General features: G+C 33.3%; 1 protein-coding gene and 1 long non-coding RNA gene across 3 annotated transcripts; both read right to left on the bottom strand.

The window, feature by feature from the left end:
- Positions 1 to 498: 498 nt before the first annotated feature.
- Positions 499 to 5,298, bottom strand: LOC108213556 (receptor-like protein 7). The gene is made up of 2 exons (XM_017385364.2): positions 2,348 to 5,298; positions 499 to 2,258 (listed from the first exon to the last, which is right to left on the bottom strand). The coding sequence occupies exon 1, from the start codon at positions 5,252 to 5,254 to the stop codon at positions 2,354 to 2,356; it is 2,901 nt and encodes a 966-aa protein (XP_017240853.2). The 5' UTR covers positions 5,255 to 5,298; the 3' UTR covers positions 499 to 2,258; positions 2,348 to 2,353.
- A 7,649-nt stretch (positions 5,299 to 12,947) lies between these two features.
- LOC135149937 (uncharacterized) lies at positions 12,948 to 15,284 on the bottom strand. Of its 2 annotated transcripts, XR_010288285.1 has the most exons (4): positions 14,673 to 15,284; positions 14,375 to 14,518; positions 14,245 to 14,301; positions 12,948 to 13,286 (listed from the first exon to the last, which is right to left on the bottom strand). It is a non-coding gene; the product is annotated as an uncharacterized LOC135149937 (long non-coding RNA). The 2 variants fall into 2 exon arrangements; XR_010288284.1 differs by lacking the exon at positions 14,673 to 15,284 and having other exon boundaries at positions 14,375 to 14,663.
- Between the last annotated feature and the right edge of the window lie 4,627 nt (positions 15,285 to 19,911).

The raw sequence follows: 19,911 nt of genomic DNA, 5'->3' as shown, positions 1-19,911 counted from the left end.
GGATGAGTGTGGTTTCAATAAAAGAAAATAATTAATGAAGTTTTTTAAACGTTTGAGCTGCTGTACAAAATGGGCTAGAAATGCATTGCAGTCCTGACAATTTTCTTTTCTCACATAAAGTGACTGTGTGATTCATTATGTGTAGTCCTGCCACTTTTAACTGGTTTGTGAGCAATATGAATGGCCTCTTGATGTTCACAAAAAGACTGGGGGAGAATAGATACTTCTAGTTGTAAACTCCCTATGTTGTTTCCTGCTCATTGCCTTGTACTCAGACTTCTAATTCACTGCCCTGAGTTTTTATTTACTAATTCCAAGAGCTTTAGTGAACTTCTCACCGTGATAAGCTCTGGTAAACTCACACAGCATCCAGCAAAAAATTTATTACAATTATTTAATTCAAACTATTCAACAATGTAGAAAGGTAGACTTAAATACCTTGATTAACTGCAAGTTCCGTTGTAGATTTATTATTAACTATCAGTAGCACAGAGAGAATCATATACAATTTGGATTAAAAATGCAATATACTCGTGACCATTTCCTTTACATTGTAGGTATAAGTTTCTTTCTTCAATAATTCATACATATGGGTCATTGTAGAAACAGTTTCTCCAGATTGATGGTCTCAACTAACCATATTAGTCTGTCTACTAATTTGTGGGTTGTAGAAACTCTCCTAATCTTATATTTGCGGTCTACAATTAATTTAAATTTAATTCTTTTCACTAATACATTGGCTGCAATAAAAGCATATTTGGAGAAGTAGAAGACGAAGACCAGGATGAATTATATTTTCCAATGCTCAGAACGAGTCTTGTATTAAATTTAGTTTTGTATCTTATATGCAGTTATGCTTACCATTGGTTTTCTACATCTTTATAGGTATAAGTTCCTTTCTTCGATAATCCATGCAGAGGGGACATTTCCTGCAAGCTGCTGATAGTCTCTTCTTTGAATTGATGATCGCTACCCATCATATGTGGATTGTAATAGAATTCCGTCTAGGGCATTAGAAAATTAGGGAGGCATATCAACGCCCGCTTTAAATGTGAATGTATTGATGAGAAAGAGTCTGCCCAGCTACTTTTATAACTTGCTTGCACTTTCAGGGATATCAGAAGGCATTCATGACATACAATAATCCATGCACAAGGGTCTTTCAAGTCCACTTGACACTTGACAGACTTTTCTCCGATTATGTGTGGTTGTAGGAGAAGCCCATTTGTAGCACTAGCAAATGGTGAGATATTATCTCTATACATTGACGAGGACTAAGACTCTGAGAAGTGAACATATGTGGTTTGTAAGAAAAACCCATCTGAGCATGAGCAAAGTGGTGTGATATTACGTGTATGTAGTATTGAGGAGGAATAAGACTTTAAGAAGTGACGGGAATGAGTCTGGAGAGCTACTTCCAAAAATGCAATTTCAAGGAAATGAAAGAAATCTATATTCACTGTATATCAGTATATGCAAGACCAAGTCTTCGATAATCAAGAGATGATGTCTGGAGTCTTTGAAAGGTACTTTGATGCTGGAGTGCAGTTTCTAGGGAAGGAAATTATCAACAAATTGTTCTCAACTTTCTTAAACCTTCATTTCTTCAAGTAAATCCAATTCAATGTCTGCCGTAAAGAATGGGCTACTAACAATGAGTCCAGAAACTGACACAAGAGTGTTAACATACACGAAGATGTTTGTATCAAAACATATGCATGGTCCAGCAAACAAGTCCAAACAAAAGAGCACGTAAAAATATTTTACGAAACAGCTGCAATTTTTGGGCAGAATTGGAGTTTGTGTGGTCATGAAATTCAGGTCCAGAAAGGTGGGCATCACTGCCAGATATGACCCACTTTCAGATTTTTAATTAGTTCATGAACGGAAATTGGAATGAAAACAGGACATAAAATCATCTAGCACTGAATATAAAAATCTATGGAATATTCTTAACCGTTCCATAAAAAGTATCAACAAATATGTTCTAAAAATGAGGAGCCCGGGATAGAAATAAACAAAGCCGAACTTCTATATTGATCTAAACCAATGATGATCAGATTAATACACATGTAATCTTTTATTGTGAGTTGTAAAATTAAAATGCTGAAAGATGCTTAACAACTGAGGTAGTGGTTCATTAACTTGATTGCAGATCAGATAAGAGCTGGAACAAAACAATACTACATAACTTGTATCCTGCTTGTCCCATCTGAATCCAATGCAATGCATCTGAATCCTGCTTGTCCCATCTGAATCTGCAAATATAGAATTATATGAGAGCAGATATTACTATATTATTACAGAATTTTCAAGACCTGGGAATGGGATACAGATTACACCAAACCTGTAGTTATCGCATTCTAATCTCCATCCTCCTGATCTTGAGGCCCAATTCCCTGCCAATGATTCCAGCAAACCATTTTGGTTTCCGTGCCAGCAACATCAAGTACCCGGCGATAAATGCAGGCACCACTCCAAACCCATATCCAATCACCACCGCTTCCCATGTAAAACCACTGAAAAAGTAATATTCATCCTCATCTTCTTCGTCTTCTTTGTGTACCCTCACATAATTTTCACACTTTTTTGACAAGGGTTTTCCACACAATTCAAAGTTCCCGGCGTAGCTGTAGATTTCAAACGTATTGAATTGTGACCCTTCTGGTATACGGCCTCTAAGTTGGTTGCAAGAAAGATTTAGAACTGCAAGTGAATATAAACCAGTGAGTTGCGGAGGAATTTCTCCTTCAAGTTCATTGGATGAGAGGTCTAGTGACTCCAGCACAGTCAATTTTCCAATCGACCGTGGTATGTGGCCTCTGAGATGATTATGTGATAAATTGAGATATCTAAGTGACACCAGATTTCCAATTGATTCTACAATCTCCCCTTCAAACTGGTTCCTTGACACATCCATGGTTGTAAAAATAGTTAATATCTTTACCAACTCTATGACTACTCCTTTAATCACCAGAGCCGTGGAATCACTGTAATAGAAACTATGATTCATATAACTACGATCTATTTTGCTTACATCACTATTCATTATAGCCTTGAAGTTTCTGAAGTATTTTGCTGGCAGTGGACCTGAAAACTCATTGTCCGACAGATCAATGATTCTCAAGCTAGGAAATGGGTGTACAATCTTAGAACTCGTGTTTATAAGACCACAAAACTTGTTAGATTTGAGAACAAGAACTTGGAGATTTGGAAGAGCTTCCAAACACCGGGGGAATGTATCATTTATCTGATTATTTCCAAGATCAAGAACGGCTAAAGAATCAAATTCAGCAAATGAAGAAGGAATGCTTCCTTGTAATTGGTTTCCATTCATATTAATGGTTTCCAGATTATGGAAATTTGACAAGGTTGCTGGAATGTTTCCTTGAATTTTATTCCTCCGCAGATCCAACACCGAAAGCTGAGTCAAATTTGTATGACAAATGGGGAGTACACCACTCAAATTGTTGTGAGAGAGATTTAGAATCTCAAGAGAGCTGGAATTACACATCAAGGTGGGCAACGATCCATTCAGCTTATTGTCTTGGAGATCAAGATAATTAATATAACCCCAAGGCAGTTGCTCAAGACCGCCTATTAGTTTGTTGTGAGAAAGATTCAGATAGGACAACCCCAGCGACCCAATCCAGTGTGGAATTTCCCCTTCAATTTTATTGTTTGATAGGTCTATAGAATCCAGGAAGATGTTTGCATCTGTTGAAAAGCGAGGAAACTCTTTCATGTTGCAAGATGACAAGCCCAAGTATATAAGCGTAGGAGGGAGAGTGCCACTGATTGTACTTGTCACTGAAAGACTGTTATCAGAAAGATCAAGACGTTCTAGAAATTCGAGGCCTGAAAACATTTCCAAATCCAAAACCCCGGTGAAATTGTTTGAAGACAAATCTAGGTCAGTGAGATTGACAAGTTGAGAAAATGAATGTGGAATGGATCCATTGAGTAAATTGCTGGAACAAGAAAAATATTGCAGCCGGGACCGAGAAGAATCAAATTCATGTAGTGGACCCGTGAATGCATTAAGTTCCAGAAACAAGTACTCTAAGGATGGATGGTGAAACAACGAACGAGGTAGGGATCCAGTAAAGCTATTACTCTCAATATGCAACACAACTAGTTTACTGGAGTGGGCAAGAAAAGAGGGAAACGGACCCGTAAAATTGTTACCTTCAAGGTAGATATATCTTAAGTCTGTAAGGTTGGTAAAAAAAGTTAAAATTGGGCCATTGAGATTATTATCATGGAGGCCCAACTGAGTAAGTTGAACGAGGTGCCCAATGGATCTTGGTATAGGCCCAGACAAATTACAGCCGCCCAGATACAAACTGACTAATGAGTCCTTTAAAAAGTCTATTGAGTCAGGTATACCTCCATCTATGTTGATTTCTGAAAGATGAAGGTGTTGGAGGGTAGCTTTACTTCCCCACTTAACTTTGGGTAATGTAGCTCTCAGGTCGTAATTATATAATAAATCAAGTAATTCCAAGTTGGGAAGGTGGAAAACCTCTTGGGGTACTACTCCGTGTATACCAGTATACAACAATTGAAGAACTCTTAAAGAAGTAGAGATATTCACGGGAAAAATAGAGGAGATATTAACGTTATTAAGATTAAGCACTCCGAGATGCGTTAAATTCTGCAACATTGATTTAAATACTTCTTCTTCAAGTTTAGTCCCATCATTGTCACTGAGATCAAGTGAGACTAGTTTATACAAATGAGAGATTCCAGAGGGAACTCTCCCTGATAAATAACTATTAGAGAGGTTGAGATGCGTCAGACCTTTTGCAAAGAAACCAAATTCCGGAGGGAACTGACTGGAGAGGGAAAAGTTGTTATGAGAAAGATTGAGGAAGCGGAGATGAGAGAGTTGGAAGAGAGTGCTGTTAGGAAGAATGGCTCCTTCCAGCTGACTGCAACTTAAATCCAGTCCGATAACATCCCCTGTCTTGTTGTCGCAGCTAACTCCATCCCATGTGCAGTGATCAGTACTCATGCTCCAACTCATTGTCTTTGGCCGAGAAGGAATTTCATACCCCTCATTATCTTCGTAGGAATAATAGGAGCAAGGGAAGCGAGGAGGAGTGATTGTGAAGCTTTGCTTAAGGTGAAACAAGGCAAGTTTCTGCAAGTGGGGGCTTAATGAAGAAGCCACCAGGTGGTGCTGCAACTTCAAGAAGATGAGCATCATACTGATGGTGAAAAAACAGAGGTTGCAATTCCTCATTTTCATTTTCCCTTTCAAATTTTGTTTCGGACGATCTTCAACATCTCTCGAGGTTAGCGTATATATATAGGAAAAAGTGTATTTAAGATATATTTAATTGTATTACAAAGCAGTCAAAATATAATAAAACTTTTTAGTTGTAAATTATATTAAAAATAAAAATAATTAAAATTTTAAACTAAAAATTATACAACCATCTTTCTCAAAGAAATTGGACATATTATATACTTATATATAATAAGCGTAAGGGAGATAATTTGGTCGCATGGTTCTCTGGTCCAAAAGTTTATCATCCGTTGCATCTTATATTGAACAAATAAGCACCGTTAGATTCGAAAATCAACTTCTGTTCTACAAGGCAACTGATATCACCTTGCATATTTATAATTTTTTTTCTGAATCCAAAACAAATTATGTCTTTCACGTGTATATGATTTTTTTAATCCCAAATAAATATTTTCTACCAGTTTTATTCGTAGAATCATATAAATCTCACCGTCACAATTTTTTTATAATATATTTTAAAATTAATAAGCCGGATTTATGTGATTAGCAAATACAAAAATTTTTTCTTAATCCAAAATAGATTCTACCTTCTTATTGCATGTTTATGATTCCTTTTCTTAATTCAAAAACAAATTATGTTTATCAATTTTAATTTGAAACCATATAAATTTTTTGAAAAATATTTAAATCACAACAAATTATGTTTATCAATTTTAATTTGGAACCATATAAATTTTTTGAAAAATATTTAAATCACATTATATATTTTTTTATTTTTTTGTAATCTAGGAACCCGCAACAGCTACCCTTTGGAGGGTTAATCCACCCTTTGGGAGTGGATCACGCAATAGCGTTAATCCACCCTTTGAGAGTCGAACCTGTGACCAAGAGGATACATGTCCTCTTTTTAACCAGCTAAACTAACCCTTGCGGACTATTTAAATCACACTATAATAATTCTAATATAAAATACATTTATAAATATAATCTAATAAGAGTTGGCAATAACGTATTCCACTCAAAATATATTAAAATTTGATAAAAAGAATTTAATACTTTGGCAGGGTACATACGAGAAAAAGAATGGCTTCATTACAATAGTTTATTTGAAACCATTAATGGGCTTGATGATGTATTTACCACAGTTCTAACTTACAAACAAATTATAATTTCGAATTTTATTTTATTGAAAATTTTAATTTATTATTTATAAATTAAATTTTTTCACACCATTTAAAATATATTTAAGAAATTTATAAATAATTAAAAAACTCCCGTGCCTTACACGGGCTATAAACTATTTGTTTTAAATTTCATAACTGATGTGATGCATTTATGAGTGTTTATAAAAAATATTTAGTTGAATACAGTAATAAAAAAGTAAGAGATTTGTGAATATCATAAATAAGAAAAAGTTTACTATTTTTACAAATTTATTAAGATCAAAATTTGAAAATTTTAAACTTGTTTAATATGGAATTACTAGCTAGATTGGCTTAATATAATGAAGGCCTACCCTGATGACCACGCGCAAACTATGTAAAAAACCTAATCGAACAAATTTTAAGGATACAATGACAGTCACGATGCTCTTTCTTCTCTGGTTGAAATTTATGAGCGGAATGACTAATATTACGATTTTTTTTATCAAATTTAGTGTTTATTGTGTGTCTTTGGGCACACACATTAGAAAAACGCATAATATTAAGAGCGAGCATCAATCCCATAAAATAGTGCTGTCATTGATTTTAATGCACTAGATTTCATCAACTTAATCCACAGGCCAAAGCTTTGGTGACTATCTAAGCTGTCATGGACCTTACGAGCAATAATTTGAAGAACTCGCAGCTAAAACATCTTGTCAATCTTAATTGTAACTGATCCTAGCGGGGAGAATGATTCTTTTAGAACTACTTTGAGCTGTTTTGCAATTTCAAAATAAAAGAAAAGAAGTAATAATAAAAGAAAAGAAGTACTCTAATAAAAAAGTTTGAATTTTCTTTAAATTTTGTTTTCAGGTAAAACCAATATATTATTTATGGTCAAAAAATTTGGCTAGAAACGGAAATCTTGAAGAGTAAAAAATTCTGGGACCTTTATTATGTCTCCATATAAACAAGTTTTTTATAATAATCTAGACCGGGGCTATCCTGAATATAAAAAACTCTCAAAGCATCTCCAACCATCTAAAACCCTTGGCTAAAATGTGAGTTAACATACTTAAAATAAAAAAATTTAGGTAACAGCTCCAAAAACTCACCTCCAACCATGCTCAGCTGTTGTCTATAAATTTAGCCAACCTCCTATGGATGACTAAATTTGTTGAACCTCTACAGGTTTGTAAGAAAATCTGTAGGAAGATTGTAAATCATTTATTACCATATTGAACTGATATATTCTATTTTAACAATTTAAAATATTAATAACATACTATTTTTAAATTATAGCCAACTAATTAATATAGCCAATACCATTGAAGCAAAATGTCTTACAGGTTCAGCAAATTTTACATAATGTCTTACATGTCTAATTTAGCCAACGATTATAGCCAATGCCGTTGGAGATGCTCTTAGCTATTATGACGCTTGAAAGTCTTTTCTTCATGTTGGTGATATGGTTAAACCAAAAAATTTCGAACCTTCCTGATTATGTGTGGTTATTTATGTGTGTATTCAATACAAGCGGCTGCAATATAAACACTTCAGAGAATCTAAGATAGTCTTACTAATTTTTATTTAGATGATAAGTGCTGCATTTTTCATAGAGTTGATGCAGAAAGGTCTCTTCTACGAACTGATGAATTTTCTCCGAGGCATGTATAGCCAAGTTTGACCCTATAAGCTAGAGTCCATTAACAAGGGTCATTTCAGATAAATTTATAGTCAAACTGATATTGATCGTTGAAAATAAGGATCTTTTTAATAAATTTGTATCGATCTATTAATATGTGACCTATAATAGAACCACTTTTGGAGTAGCAGAAGGAAGACTCTAAGAATTGAAAGATGATATAAAAGAGTGTTGCGTGCCCCGTTTTTTGAAAAGACAATAATTATCGAATTGTTTTTAACTTTTATAAAATTTCGTTTCTTCAAGAAAATCTTGACTTCTGCTTCATTTCTTCAAGCTACAAAATGGACCAGAAACGCGTTTTACTCTTCAGAAGTGTTTATTCATTTAGCTTCATAATATTTTATTTTTCAAATACATACACATGAACGTCTTATCTATTCATTAATGAACTAAATATTATAATTTGTCTATTTATCAATATGTGGACTGTAACACAAGTATTTTCAAATCACACTAACATGGGGACCGTGATAAAAGCATGTAGAGGACAAAGAGCAAGACTCTTTGATAAAGTGAAGATGATAGTAATTGATGCGAATTGAATGAGTCATTGGCAACAAATATATGAGTTGTAATATTGTAGAAAAGGAAATAAATTGTTGGATTTTATGTACAATCTTATTCTCTAGAATATTTCAAGCCAAAAATCTTCAATATTATGGAATTGTGTGAAGTGTGAAGTGTTCAATACGATAGTATGAAATTGTGTGAAGTGTTCAATACGATAGCAAATTGTATGAGATGTAAACGACAAAGATCAAGACTTTGAGAGACAAAAGACAAAGACCAAAACTTTAAAAGGTGAACTATTATTGTTTCTTCAAGTAAAATCAATTCCAGGTCTACTTCGACAGACCCCTTGCCTTTTGGAGAGAGTTCATTTTCAATCACTTGAGAAGTGTATGATATGCTGCAATAGAAGACCGAAGACCAAGAGACTCAAAATTGATGATATTATTAACGTAATTTGCATAACTTTCAAGTTAGAACACTACAAGAAATTTCATTATTCCCAACGAAATATTATGTTGGCAAATCAAGAAAATCCGTTGGTAAAAGAGATTCCTAACGGAATGCCCACTGAACTGGACCGTTAGAGTAAACGTCGTTGGGAAGCACCTCGCCAACCGAATTAGGTGTCCGTTGCTAAGTTAGCAACCGAGTAGTAACAATCTCGTAACAGACCTCTATTTTGCAAAATAACAAAAGAAACACCATCCCGCCAACAGAATATTCGGTTGGCAATTCTAGCAACATATTCCCAACGGAAAATCTGATGTTAAGTATAGTCAAAATTGTTAAATTTAACAACAAAGAACTAACAGACTCTTTCGGTTGTTAAATTTCCGTTAGTAGATATAAACATATTCTGTTGGTATGCATGCTCAAATACAGTGCAAATTTTTCATTTTCTAGAATTGTTCATTTTTATGTCTATAAAAATGCAAATAAAGAAATAACAAAAGTGTACTCTTTTTACATAATAAACGTTTCTTTACGATCTTCAAAATGAGATAAGAGTTACCCGATACAATAGTGTTCAAGTATTATATCTAAAAGGAGCCATCAATTACTAACGAGGCTTGAAAACTAGCTAGTACTAACACAACCATAGCTATTTGATTCTCCATTGCTTTCATCTTATCCTTCATCACATTTAGTTCTTCGTGCAACTTCTGATTTTCTGCATCAGCAAAGGATGGACTGCAAGGAATCTCCGGCTTATAAAAGAGAGATTGCAAAGAACCAACTCCATGGACCATGTTATCTTTTTTTTTTTCACACATGTATCGGTACTTGTCATCAACCTGCTCTCATGAATAAATTGATATCTTAGATAATCTTATATGTAGATACCAAAAACTCAAGCACTTGCTAAAAAGCAGTTTAACAACATTATGATATAGAATGTATTGAAATCTAGAATGCAGACACAGTCTCAGAGGCCTTAAGCTTATTACTTGACTTCTAATTAATTTAAGATTTGTGGGCATTTTACAGGGTAACTCCTGAATACTATATGATTTACATAAAAATGTCAAGAATCCACCGACTGAAGTTCTAGTCAAATTCTTTAAATTCGTAACTAAATTTCAAAGGTAAAAGTTAAAGTTTTGTTAGAGATTTCTACATACAATTGACTAGCAAGCATATATTTGTAACAAAAGTTTCAATTATTGAAAATTATCAAGAAGCAGCAACAAAGACAAAAATAAATTATGTAGAAATAGATAAAGCCCAAATCTACAGCAGTTAACAGGTGAACATTAGAAACATTAGAGTAAATCATGACGAAAATGAAAACCTCTGCTCTCACTATATACTTCTTCCAGAAAACACCCAAACTCTCCAATAAAAAATCAATAAGAGATAACACCTAAAGTGCCTGGCATCAAATTCATAGATTAAGGTAGCACTATGGCGCACAAACTTGTTCTGGAATACTTGTAAATGCATTAAGTAACGGTACTTGACCTTAAGCAAACCAAAGGGAGCATCATAGTGGAAAAATGCATATATCAAGTGTCAACATAAATTTATCTACTGGAACCAATAACACAACTTGTCCCTCAATTCAATTTCACAATAAGCTCCCCATTCAGAACTATAATTACTTGTTAGAACTATAATTACTTGTTAGATTTATGTCGATTAAAAATATAAAGGAATAAAACTATACCTGAAGACTTGCACGAGATGACCTCGAAATCGGCCTTTTCTTGTTATTCATCTCCTTGCTAGCCGCTACTGCCGCATCAGTTGTTTTTCCGGCTACTAATCGAAGTGTTCGAACCTGAAAAAATGAAAAAAAAACAGGGCATTACACACACACACATCAAAATCCAAAATCCACACAAATAACAAATTAACATATAGGAAAAATAGGAAATCAACAAATCGAAACATGAACATGAAACCCGTATAAAAACATACATAAACCTAATTGTAAAAACATCAAAATCGAACCCACATAACTTATAAAACATGACAATCGACCAATCGAACCCCAACATCATACTATTGAAAATCGGAGTAGAACCCTAATGGTAACTAATTTGATAACTAAATCGACGAATCTCCTAAAAGAAATTCATTCTCGAACAGCGGCGGTGATAAGTTTGATTATTTTGAAGCTTTGGAGGTGGCCGCCTCTACAAAACACACCTAAAGATATACAAAGAGAGATAGAGATTTGGGAGAGGCCGAGCTAATTTGGGGGGAGAGTTTTGTGAATTTCGGGGTTGGGGTTGGGGGGAAATGGCTGGGGAAGATTCACAAAACGAGGGAAAACTTTTGGCTGTGCGGGATTTTTAATTTTTCATTGAAGGCTAAATAAATAATTTATCGTACTTGACTAAAATATTCACACATAAAAAAAAACTAAATTGTTTTAAAATAATTTTAATCAATATTAAGATGTTAAAATAACATCCCTACAGTTTGAATCATCCAAAATAATTTTTTTAAAAATAGTTTCATGTTTAAGGTAAGTATTCGATTAAAGGCTAAGTAATTTGAGCATTTGACTACAAAATCCACACACCAAATAAAAGGCTATTTTTTAAATAATATTTTAATCAATATAACACGTTATAATAACATCCGCACGGTTGGATCATCCAAAATGGTTTTAAAAAAAAATAATTTCATGTTTCGTGTAAGTATTTCATTAAAGGCCAAGTAGTTTGACCGCATTTGACTACAAAATCCACGCACCAAATCAAAAGCTAAAATTTTTCAAAAATAAATTTAATCAATATTATCACATTACAATAATATCCGTACGGTTGGATCGTCCGAAATGATTTTTAAAAAAACAGTTTCATGTTTTGGGTAAGTATTCGATTGAAGGCTAAGTAATTTGACCGCATTTGACTGCAAGATCCACACACCAAATAAAAGACATATATTCTTAAAAATTATTTTAACCAATATTAACACGTTATAATAACATCTGTATGGTTGGATCGTCCAAATTGTGTTTTAAGAAAATAGTTTTATGTTTCGGGCAAGTATTCCATTAGAGACTAAGTAATTTAATTGCATTTGACTACAAAATTCACATACCAAATAAAATGCTACTTTTTTAAAAAAAAATTTAATCAATATTATCACATTACAATAATATCCGTATAGCTGGATCATCGAAAATAAAAAATATTTTTATGTTTTGGGTAGGTATCCGATCAAAGGCTAAGTAAATTGACCGCATTTGACTACAAAATCCACATACCACATAAAAGATTAATTTTTTTTAAATATAAAATTTCTAGTTAAGAATGTAATATAAAATTTCTAGTTAAGGATGAGCCAATTAACAATTATGTTATATACATAAATCCAAGAAAATTACTTAATATTTACGATACATATCAAAGTCCATTATATTATTGGCCGTTTTCTACAACCCAAATCAATTTAATCGACTAAAGCCCATTGGGCTTTAGCATGACACAAATGTCAAATAAGAGACTGCTCATGTAGTGTATATCAATTGTCCATGTTATAAAACTAATAATCAATTACTAACGGAATTGTTAGTATTTATCAACGGAATATCAATGAACGTAATAACAGATATTTTCGTTACTAGTCTGTTGCTCATTCCTTGGCCTTTTGTTACTATTCCATTATGTGGTTATATTTCTTAACGGAACGTTTCGTTGGTAAATAAACGTGGGTATTTCGTTGCGACTTGGTTGGCAGAACATTGACTAGTCAAATCATTACAAATCCGTTGGGAACTACCAACGGACTAATTTCCCTTAGCAAATTCCATTGGTAGAATCGCTTTCTCTTGTAGTGGAACTGGACATATTCTCGTTTAAAATTCGATATCGAATTCAAGAAACAATGTTCAGTAATTTCAAACTGCAAACATTCTCATCTAAGATTTGATATCAACTTCAAACTGTATGAGCCACAGTCTGACTAAAAGACCAAATACCCAATAGATACAAACTTTGACAAAATATCCATCTCTAAACAACTTTTACAACTAACAAACAAAGTTGGTCCATCTGGGTAAACTCTTCGAGATCCTATTACAATTTTACGATAACTATATCTGCTATATTAACTCCAGAAACAAGGCCTCCTGTCTGCCAGACAGGCCAAGTTCATCAAAAGTTGTTGAGCTCTCACCAACACCAAAAGCCCGTCTTGGATACGGCCTTGCCTGTGCAAAATAAAACATGTTTAATTCTAACAATCATAATATATCTATACGAGGCATAAATACATTATGTATCAGGAAGTAACATTGTGCTTTGCTTCTCTATCAATGAATCAAGTCCAATGGAAAGGATTCTCATTAAATTACCAACTAGCTAATCTACCATTTGTATAACTCGTTTTGCATGCCAAGTTGAAGTACATACGTTCCTTAAATATTTTGCTCATCTAAATTGTGCTAACACCTATTAAGGACTGATATATTTCAACAACTTGACCCTGATACATATGGAAGAGTAAATCTACTGATGACTACAAAAAAGAGATAGATACAGATAAATTTTTGACAGAGTTCCACTTTAGCAAGCAAAAGTTAGTTGACCTTAGTCATATGGTTACCACATTCTCCATATCTTCAAATACAGCCTTCTTCTCAAGCATCTACCAAGTATCAAGAGTCCTGACACTATAAAGATTCTAATTTTTCTTTGGTGTTGCAGAAAGGTATCGATATTACAATTAAATTACACGAGTACCCTACTTATCAAACAAATAGTTTGAAATGCAATTCATTTTAAAAATACAATATAACTTCTTTTTTTTTTTGCGGAAGGACTAGTGGGATCACGCAAACATTAATCACCAGAGAAGATGGGGGAAAGGAAAAAGAAACGATGTTGAGTCAACTAGTCAATAAGCTCTCTATATACTATCAAGCATAACAACAATACAAACCCCGACACTCCTATGTGACTAAAATGAATATTCATTGCTCTTTGCCGGTCCAGACAATCAATTATGAAATGTAAAAAAAGTTTGGACACCAGGAGGGGATCTAGCAAGGGGGACTGTCCCCCATAAAAATTATTTGGAATTTATTCGTCATTTAAAACTTTGTAAAAATATAAGTGTGCCCCCACAAGAATTAAGTGTGAAAGGTAAAAAAGCACATGAAGGATTACCAGTCTGTAAGTACCAGGTCTGACCAACCGACCAACATCGATGAAGTCAAAAAGATGCTGCAAATCAAGTAACAACCAATTATACAACTTTTAACCAATAACTGGAAAAATATTGTCACGGAATAAATACCTGAAGCTTGTGGGACTTGAGGAATCTGCGGCCTTGCCGGCCGCCATCCGGCATCCGCACAAGCAGGTTAACGGCATTATCATCATCTGGTGATGGTTCTTGCGGGAGAGAAGCTTCTTTAGATGCCAAATGTCTCTCAAGTTCCTAAGGGAAAATAATATGAATCAATGATGTGTAAGCTACAGAGTAGAGACACGCTACATAAACACGTGGACAAGTAGGGAAAGAATTTGAAGAGAACAGTTATTTTCGATCAAGCTAAATACAAGACTGATGATCGTATCCTTGTCCTTCCTACCTTCCTTCGTCGACTTCATCTCGTTGTGGAACTTCAGTTCTTCATTGCAATCAAGTTCATCATCTGCTCCTGTTAGCATGATTTATATTTCCTCCTAACTAAATTTCCATAGCATCCATGTCCTCCCCTTCGACACATTAGCCTGGAGGCTTCTACCATATCCCCATTTATCCCGATGCTCATATCGTTGTCCTTCCTACCGTCCTCATTCACTCCATCCCCATTTATCCCGATTCTCGTATCCTTTTCCTTCCTACCGGCCTCATTCACTCCATCCTCATTTATCCCAATGCTCGTATCCTTATCCTTCCTACAGTCCTCAATCACTCCATCCTCTTTGATCTCGATACTTATATCCTTGTCCTTGCTAGCAGCATTACCCTGATTATCAATCCCTTGGCTCCAAACCTTATCGGAAAGGCGAAACAATTCCTCTTCCATGGGTTTGTCAAACACAACATCATAATCTTTGAGAGACTTATATTTCCTCTTCAACGACTTAATTTTCACCTTCAACTGCATAAGAGAAACTTTTGCCTGGAGAGAATCCTTAACAAACTCAAAAAAAAACCCGTTCTGATTACGAGGTAGTTTTTGACAATCAGGGTAATTCAACTATCACAATTTCCTTGATGCTTGTCAAAGACCATAAAAAAAATTCAACTATCACAATTTGCATAGCCGTCATCAAGAAAATAATTAGACTATGTTAAAACTGCACATATTTTCGTTAAAAAAAATAGCGTGCAGTAATTTAAAACTGCAAGTATTCTCATTTACGATTTGATATCAACTTAAACTGTATGAGCCATAGTTTCTTTTCTTAATAGAGTTGATGCAGAGAGGTCTTTAGCCAGCTGATAGTTTTTCTCTGATGCGTGTAGAATCATGTCCAACCCTGATTGTTCAAAAGAGCCCACGCAGAGAGGTCATTTTAGATGAATTTTAGTAGTCTGTCTACTAATATGTGGTCTGCAATAGAAACACTTTCAGAGCAGGAGATGACAAAGACGAAGACTTTGATAATCAAGAAATGATGCTGGAGTCTTTGAAAGGTACTTTGATGGCGGAGTGCAGTTTCTAGGGAAGGGAATAATCAACAAAATGTTCTCAACTTTCTCTATGTATGGGCTCCGGTGGGCTAAAGCCCGGGTGAGTTTTATGATACAAAAAATTTTACCAGCCTCGACGAAAGTTTACTGATCTTTAGCCCGGTCTAAAATTTTAAAAAGCCCGACACTTTTCTCAGTTTTGGGTCTGGAACTTTATTAATTAACCAGAGTTGCTGTTAACTTTTATGAATTGTAACCCTATTTCGGTTTTATTCATGTAATTTTGTATTTTAAATATAAATTTGTTTAGTTTAGGTCAAACAGTCGGTCATGGTGTTTATATAAGCTAAGCGGTTTAATCTTGCTTTTTGACCTTTTGACGTGTTTAAACTAATTATATAAATATAGCTTTATTTTTTTAATATATAGCTACTTTTATTATTTTATATAATAATTTAATCCCTTAATCTAACTATGTCAAAACAATTGTTACTAAAATATATTCAGGTTTACCATATGTTATTACCTTACGTTTATATTTTATTTTTGTAGTCATATTATTAATTTTTATAATCTTGATTTTGACATGAATTATTAGTTATAGTTTAAAATAAATAAAATAAAATGATTTAGTCTATGTAGCTGATCATACAAAATTAATTTTTATTGTATTAGTGACAAACAAATGTTATTCAGGCTACCTCCAATATTTGAGATTCTTAAATTTTATATTTTTTTTATATGTAAATGAGTATATATATATATAAAGTCAAAAAAATTGATTTGACATGAATTTACCAGCTGATAGTCCCTGCAGCAGGTTAAAAGAATAATATCCATATTTCCATGTCACTGTCAGTACCATATATATTTTTTTCCCCTCTTCACCTCCACTGTATACCTTCAAGGTTATAAGTGTTTCAGGCTTTCAGCCCGGGTGAGATGCGAAGGCTGGATCCGCCCCTGTTCTTACACCTTCATTTCTTCAAGTAAATTCCACGTCTGCCGTAAAGAATGGGCTACTAACAACGAGTCTAGTAACTGACGCAAGAGTTGTTAACATCAATATTGTCTATTGTGGGATTCAGCAAACAAGTCCGAACAAAAGAGCACGTAGAAAAATCTCACGAAACAGCTGGAATTTTTTGGCACAATAGGAGTTTGTGGTCATGAAATGCAGGTCCAGAAAGGTGGCATCACTGCCTAATATGACCCAATTTTAAAATTTTCATTAGTTCATGAATGGAATGAAAACAAGACATAAATTCATCTAGCACCGAATATAAAATTTTATGGAATATTCTAAATTGTACAATAAAAAGTATCAGCAAATATGTTTAGAAATGAAGAGCCCGAGGATGGAACTAAACAAAGCCGAATTTCTATTGTAATCAAATAAATGATGATCAGATTACTACACATGTATTAGTCTGTTCTCCAGATTGATGGTCTCAACTAACCATATTAGTCTGTCTACTAATTTGTGGATTGTAATAATATGTCACTTAGAGCAGAAGAAGATTAGTGAGAAATATCAACACTCACCTTAAATGCTTATACCAATTAAGAACATATAAAAATCAACAGCTTGTGCCTGTTGATGACTAGAAAAAAAGATAGATAAAGATATGCAAATATGTTGAAGTTTCTTTCTTCAATTATCTATGCAATGGTTCAATGGTGAAAGTCTTTTCGCTATGGACTATGGTAATGATTTCAACTAATTATTTATGAGTCTGATATGTGGATTGTAGAATGCCATTCAAAGGAGTGGAAAAATTATGAGGGATATTGACACCGGTCTTAATCGTGTTTGTATTGACCAAGACCAAGTATTTAAAAGGGGAATAGAATGAGTTCTCAAATGCTACTTTTTGAAACTACAATAAATTTTGAAGAAAAGAGATGTAATCTATTGGAAGAAATATACATTTTTTACCTGTGCGCATATATCACCTCTAAAACAGGGCCTCTTGTCTGCCAGACAGGCCAACTTCAACAGAAGTGTTCAACAATGGAGTTGCCAGAACTCTATACTGGACCGGGCTTGTGTTGGATAATGATGATGGGCTTGTGTTAAATATTTGAACAAAATCAATTTATTCTCCATCCTCGATCTTCAGACCCAATACCCTGGCAATGATTCCACCAAACTATTTTGGTTTCAAATCAAGTTTCCAATAATACAAAATGTAATACAAAATATGTTTCATGACACTTTATTCAAGGACGGAGTTATGACTCATGATCATCATTAGGCTTGTTCATTAGTGCATCCTCGAGAGCATCAGGCTCTCGAGGACGGAGTTATGACTCATGATCATCATTAGGCTTGTTCATTACTGCATCCTCGAGAGCATCAGGCTCTGAAGAAGTTCTATAATTTCATTCCAATGCACCAGATGACTGCAGCTTAAATCCAGTCCGGTTAGGTCCCCTGTATTCTCGTCGCAGCTAACTCCATCCCACATGCACAGTAATCAGAATTCATGCTCCAATTCATTGTCTTTGGGGGTGAAGGGATATCATGAACATCATCTTCTTCGTAGGAATAATACTCGCCATTCCAGCTAGGAGTCCTGATTATCAAGCTTTGCTTAAACCGAAACAGTGCAGTTTTTTGCATGTGAAAAAAATGTACAGAGCATATTTATTTAATTTCAATGTATTATATGTAGTTAATTACACTATATTTATTAATATATTAATTTTATCTAGAAATAATTTGTATTACAAATAAGAAGTAGCGTGACAAAAATATTAAGGTTTTTAAATTTGGAATTCATAAAAATAAAACTGATTTAATTACTAAAATTTAAAATAATACAACAATCTTTCTAAAAGAAATAATATGAAAATTGGACATAAATTATAAGTGTTTGGGAGAAATATTTAGTTGAAAGTACTAATAAGAGATTTATTACTGTAATTAAGAGAAATTGTGCAAGTTACTTATTAATTTTTTTTAATCATAAACTATTTATATATCATTTCAAAAGTTAAATATATTTATATTCTGGTTACTGAATCAAAATATTAAAATTTTGATTGATTTTAGTAATTTTGATATAAATGTATCTATAAATTAAACTTAATACAAATCAAAAAATTTAATAATTAAATTATATAAATTTATTAAATATAAAAAGTTAAAAGTTTAAACATATTTATTATGTAATCAAAAATAATAAAGAGTGGCTTAAGACATAAGGAGTGAAGGTAAGCAGGTAACTAGCAAATCTTATGTACTTCCTTGGTCCATTTTAGTTGTAACAATTTTTTTTTTATGTCAAATTAACTAATTTTTGATCAAAGATTACAAGTTACTTCTTCATTATTTTAAAAAATTGAAAATTTCATGTAGATTGAAAGTAATTTGTGGTAACATAATTTTTTTATTTTTTCAATTAATAAAATATTAATAAATTTTAGTCAAATTTTGGTCAATTTGACCGGCAGTGACAACTAAAAATCTAAAATGGACGGAGGGAGTATAAACTAAAATATTTGACATTTTATATTTGAATTTTTTTATTTCTGGAATCTAGAGTGTGAAGTGCAGAACTCTTCCGGGTGAAACCAAACCAATTCATTTCTGTTGCAGTTGACCCATTATTTTTTACACCTAATTTTAAAACTCAAATGCATGTAATATCTAATACAATTGACCGATTATTTTTTACAGCTAATTTTAAAACTCAAAATTCTCAATTTCCTAACCACGTTTTGCAAAAACTCTCAATAAAAAGAATTCCAAAACTTCTTCGAACTCGACTAACATCTTATATTAGCAGAGGCGGAGGGACATGGGGGCCTCTGGGTGCCCATGCCCTCATAAGTTTCAGAAAAATGTGTATGTTTTTATATAAGATCCATATATTTGATAAGAGTTAAGTTCTATGGAGTACAAAAAAAAATTGGAGTATTGGAGTACAAAGTTTGATAAAATGTAATTTAGTCATCTAAATTTCAATTTTTTTGTCCAATAATATTTGTAAATATTTGACAACCTGCACATTATGTTCTGCAACATAAACATCATGATCAAATGGTAGAATAATTACTTTTATAAATCATAGGACTCTATGTTCTGCAATATAACTAATAAGCAGAACAATAATCTTAATCTTTGTTAAAGTTGAAAGATATTAATGATTAATTGACAATTATGTGCAACACAACTTATA

The sequence above is a fragment of the Daucus carota genome, chromosome 1, assembly GCF_001625215.2.
Source record: "Daucus carota subsp. sativus chromosome 1, DH1 v3.0, whole genome shotgun sequence".
NCBI lineage: Eukaryota > Viridiplantae > Streptophyta > Magnoliopsida > Apiales > Apiaceae > Daucus > Daucus carota.
Note: the sequence above shows the minus strand (reverse complement) of the source record. Positions and strands in the feature narration are given on the sequence as shown.

What these genes read in the sequence shown, in the direction of transcription:
- LOC108213556 (XM_017385364.2), bottom strand. Translation starts at nt 5,254, where the DNA reads ATGAAAATGAGGAATTGCAACCTCTGTTTTTTCACCATCAGTATGATG.